This window comes from Euphorbia lathyris, chromosome 1 (genome assembly GCF_963576675.1).
Source record: "Euphorbia lathyris chromosome 1, ddEupLath1.1, whole genome shotgun sequence".
Classification (NCBI taxonomy): domain Eukaryota; kingdom Viridiplantae; phylum Streptophyta; class Magnoliopsida; order Malpighiales; family Euphorbiaceae; genus Euphorbia; species Euphorbia lathyris.
In genome coordinates, this window is record NC_088910.1 from 105160636 (window position 1) to 105164359 (window position 3724).

A 3724-nucleotide genomic window follows, 5' to 3' on the forward strand; every position below is an offset into this window, starting at 1 on the left:
CTGGGCTATACTTGCAAGGAAGGGCTGGGAAGTGGTATCAAAATTGGACTCCCACCAATCCTAAGGCCACTTGGAATGAGTACGTGGTAGAACTTGAAAACCAATTCCAGGAGATAGAAATAGACGATATTGTGCAACAGCTTTTCCAACTCAAACAAGAGACAACCGTGTTAGCTTATCATGAGAAATTTGAAGCTATCAAGCTAAAAATGGAAAGGGTTCGTCCTAATGATGGATTAAGGCTAGAAATTAGTATAGCTATAATACCATTTGAACCCACTACCCTGTACTCAGCTATCAAACAAGTCAAGTGTTAAGAAACCCATCTCAAGGATGTCATTAATGATGTGAAACCAAAATCTACTTTTCATTCACCTATACATTCAAAACCATGGACAAACACTACAACTAACACACACAGATCCTATCATAACCAAACTGCAAATATAAAAACAGCTGAATCAAACCCGGGTACCACAATTAATGACTTCAAAAAAGTTGTAGAGGCTTGTTGGAAGTGTGAGAATAAGTACTACCCTGGCCACCAATGCACCAACAAAAGCTGAATGTTGTAAGTAGGGAGGAAGAAGTGGAAGAGCAGGGAAATGGTAAAGTAGAAATAGTTGATCAACAAATCACCATATGTCACCTTAAATGGTGGGATGGCAAGTTTAAACGACTTGAAATCCCTCACTATCTAACCCAACCAATTAACTGGTGGTACGAGTTTATTTTCTTTAAGGTGTATAGGAGACAAAACAGTTAAAAAATTAAATATAACTCTGTTTATTAATTAAGCAAAACACTGGACAGTAAATACTAGTAAATGGTTAATACAGAGAACACGAAGTTTCAAAATATTATAAAAATGCCAATAAACAAGTACTATCATATATATAAATAGCAAAAGATAATAAAATTATAGTATTACATTATAATGTTTCATGCTCTCATCAGATTCTTGAAAGGGGTTCTTTTCTAATCGTCCATGCAGATAATACATCGAAGGCTTTCCCCTATAAGCATGTAATCGAAGGCGTCGTTGATCTTGGAAAATGGTACTGAATGTGTTATGAACTTTTCCAATTCAATTTCCTGCAATCAATCAATATAAAACAATTGAACTACTTATCTGAAAACATTAAAATGTATCCAACATTGCTTTGCTACAAACAAGGAAGATACCTTGTTCATGTATTTCTCCACAACCGAAGGAAGATCAGAGCGAGGTTTGTAGTTTCCAAAGAATGTTCCTTTGAGAGTCCTTTCATTCAATAGATTGACAGGATGAGTCATGAACACTGCATCTTTATGCGGCACTCCCACTAGAACTGCTACTCCCCAGCCCTACATCCATTCATTATCATCCAACTTCATTTGTTTCTCAATCAGATGAAGAAAGATTATTACTTAGGAAATTAAGAGAGTAAAAGGTCTTACGTCATGAACGCATTCGAATGCAGAGATCATGGCGTCGATGTTTCCTGTACATTCAACACTTCTATCCACTCCATCAGTCATCTCAGCAATCACCTCTTGCACTGGTTTCTTGTGGTCTTTTGGGTTCACAAATTCAGTCACTCCAAATTTCTTAGCTGTTTTTCAGATTAAAAAAACCAACAAAACTTATTAGCCAACTTCTCTAACCTCTTAATTTGAACAAAAACTAAATGTGATCTCATCTAACTCACCTTCTTCAAATCTATTCGAGTTCAAATCAACACCTATTATCCTGGAAGCTCCTGCAATCCTAGCCCCTTCAGCAGCCTAATAATCATATTCAACCCAGAAGAATATATAAATAATTAACTCCCATTGGAAGGATAACCAATTTGCAAGGGAAGATTAAGATACTTACAGCAAGGCCTACAGCTCCCAGTCCAAAAACTGCCACAGATGAGCCCTTTGGGGGCTTTGCAACATTGAGGGTAGCACCGAGACCTAAAGGTCAAAACTTTTTAGCAATCTAATTCATACACACATGATATAAGATAATACAGTGAATGATGGTAGCCTAGGTTGTGTACCTGTGGAGATTCCACAGCTGAGAATGCATACTTTGTCTAGTGGAGCCAAGGGGTTTATCTTAGCAAGACACCCAACATGAATCACAGTGTACTCACTGAAAGTAGAGGTCCCAACGAAGTGATAAATAGGGTTTCCATTGATTGAGAATCTTGAATTTCCATCATTAAGCATTACTCCTCTGTCAGTATTTATCCTGAGAAGAGTACACATGTTGCTTTCTTCTGATTTACAGTGAGCACATTCCTTGCATTCTCCAGTGAACACAGGCAGAACATGGTCCCCTGGTTTTAGATCTGTCGCACCTTCACCAACACTCTCCACAACCCTGATTAAACAAAATTTCAGAAATGATCTTAACATTCTAGAGATAAAATTCATGAACATGGCAAGAGTGAACTTACCCTCCAGCCTCATGACCATAAATTCTAGGAAATAAAGGATTTTGACCCTGAAACAGAAAAAGTTGAGCTTGAAATTTCATCATACAACAAATGTGCAATTAGAATGATATCCTAAATTGAAAAGGAAGAGTAAAGTACCTTGGCTTCCCAAAAGTAAACATCAGTATGACACAAAGCGGTGAAGAGGATCTTAACACGAACTTCATTAGCCTGTGGAGGAGCCACTTCCACTTCTTCAATCACAAGTGGCTTCCCTGCCTCCCATGCCACAGCAGCTACACATACACAATTCCATTAAAGAGATTCCTAAATATTTTAACAAATTAACCAGAGATTCCTATCTATAACAATCTTTGATCAGTAAATCCTAATTGTAAATGTGAAAACACAGAGATATGTTTATACCTTTGCATCGTATCACCTGGCCAGCAGTGCATGCCATCTTTTCCTCTTACAGTCCAAAAACAGGAAAAAGATTTGATTTTTACAAAAAAAAGGAAAACAATTTTAGAAATGTAATAGAGTTTTAAGCTGTTGGTGGGAAATGATGCAACTATGACTAAGCCCTTGTTTGGAAGGAGCTTAATGGGAGTAATGGAAGGTAATATTGAGTTAACCTTGTTTGGGAGTTATTTTTTTGAGAGTAAATGGAGGTTAATGGGGTTAAATGTTTACTCCCTCCAACCTCCAAATTAGAGGTTAATGAGAGTAACGGAAACCTTTTTAAATTTTTTTTTTGTCTTTGCAGAGTAAATTTAACCTTTCTTCCCCTCCATATTTAAACTCCCAAACAAGATTAAACATTTAACTTCATTTACATCCTATAAACTCCCAAACAAGGTTAATTGTTAACTTTCCGTTCCATCATTTCCCTTCTCTTTCCATTACCTCCTTTAACTCTCCCTTCCATTAATCTCCAAACTCCCAAACAAAGACTAAGGTATTTATACCCATCATCACTGATTGAGTCTTTTGAGTTCTCTTTTTTCTTTAATATGAGTAAATTAAAGATTAGTGGTTTTGTAATTTCGGCAGCCGATTTCAGAAACCATTCCCAAATTTTAGTACTTGGGTTTCTTTTGTATTCTGGTCGCTGGTTTTGCCGTTGGGTTTACTTTTTTTTTTTTTTTTTTTATGAACCCGTTGGGTTTACTACTAGTGGACTTTTTTTATTATCATAAGAACATATTACTTTTAAGCTTAAACTATCAAACCCTACGAAAAATCATAAAAAAATCCATTAGTTTCTAACATTCTAAAATAATCAATTAATTGCTAAACTTATACTTTTTAAG

The 3724-nt window shown here is 36.1% G+C and overlaps 1 protein-coding gene across 1 annotated transcript; it reads right to left on the reverse strand.

Annotated features, from left to right (window-relative positions):
• Positions 1–779: 779 nt before the first annotated feature.
• On the reverse strand, positions 780–3088 carry LOC136210082 (alcohol dehydrogenase 1-like). The gene is made up of 9 exons (XM_066001723.1): positions 2835–3088; positions 2568–2704; positions 2430–2476; positions 2028–2353; positions 1859–1941; positions 1692–1767; positions 1441–1595; positions 1186–1347; positions 780–1095 (listed from the first exon to the last, which is right to left on the reverse strand). Exons 1-9 carry the CDS (start codon positions 2869–2871, stop codon positions 979–981), a joined length of 1140 nt encoding a protein of 379 aa, XP_065857795.1. The 5' UTR covers positions 2872–3088; the 3' UTR covers positions 780–978.
• Between the last annotated feature and the right edge of the window lie 636 nt (positions 3089–3724).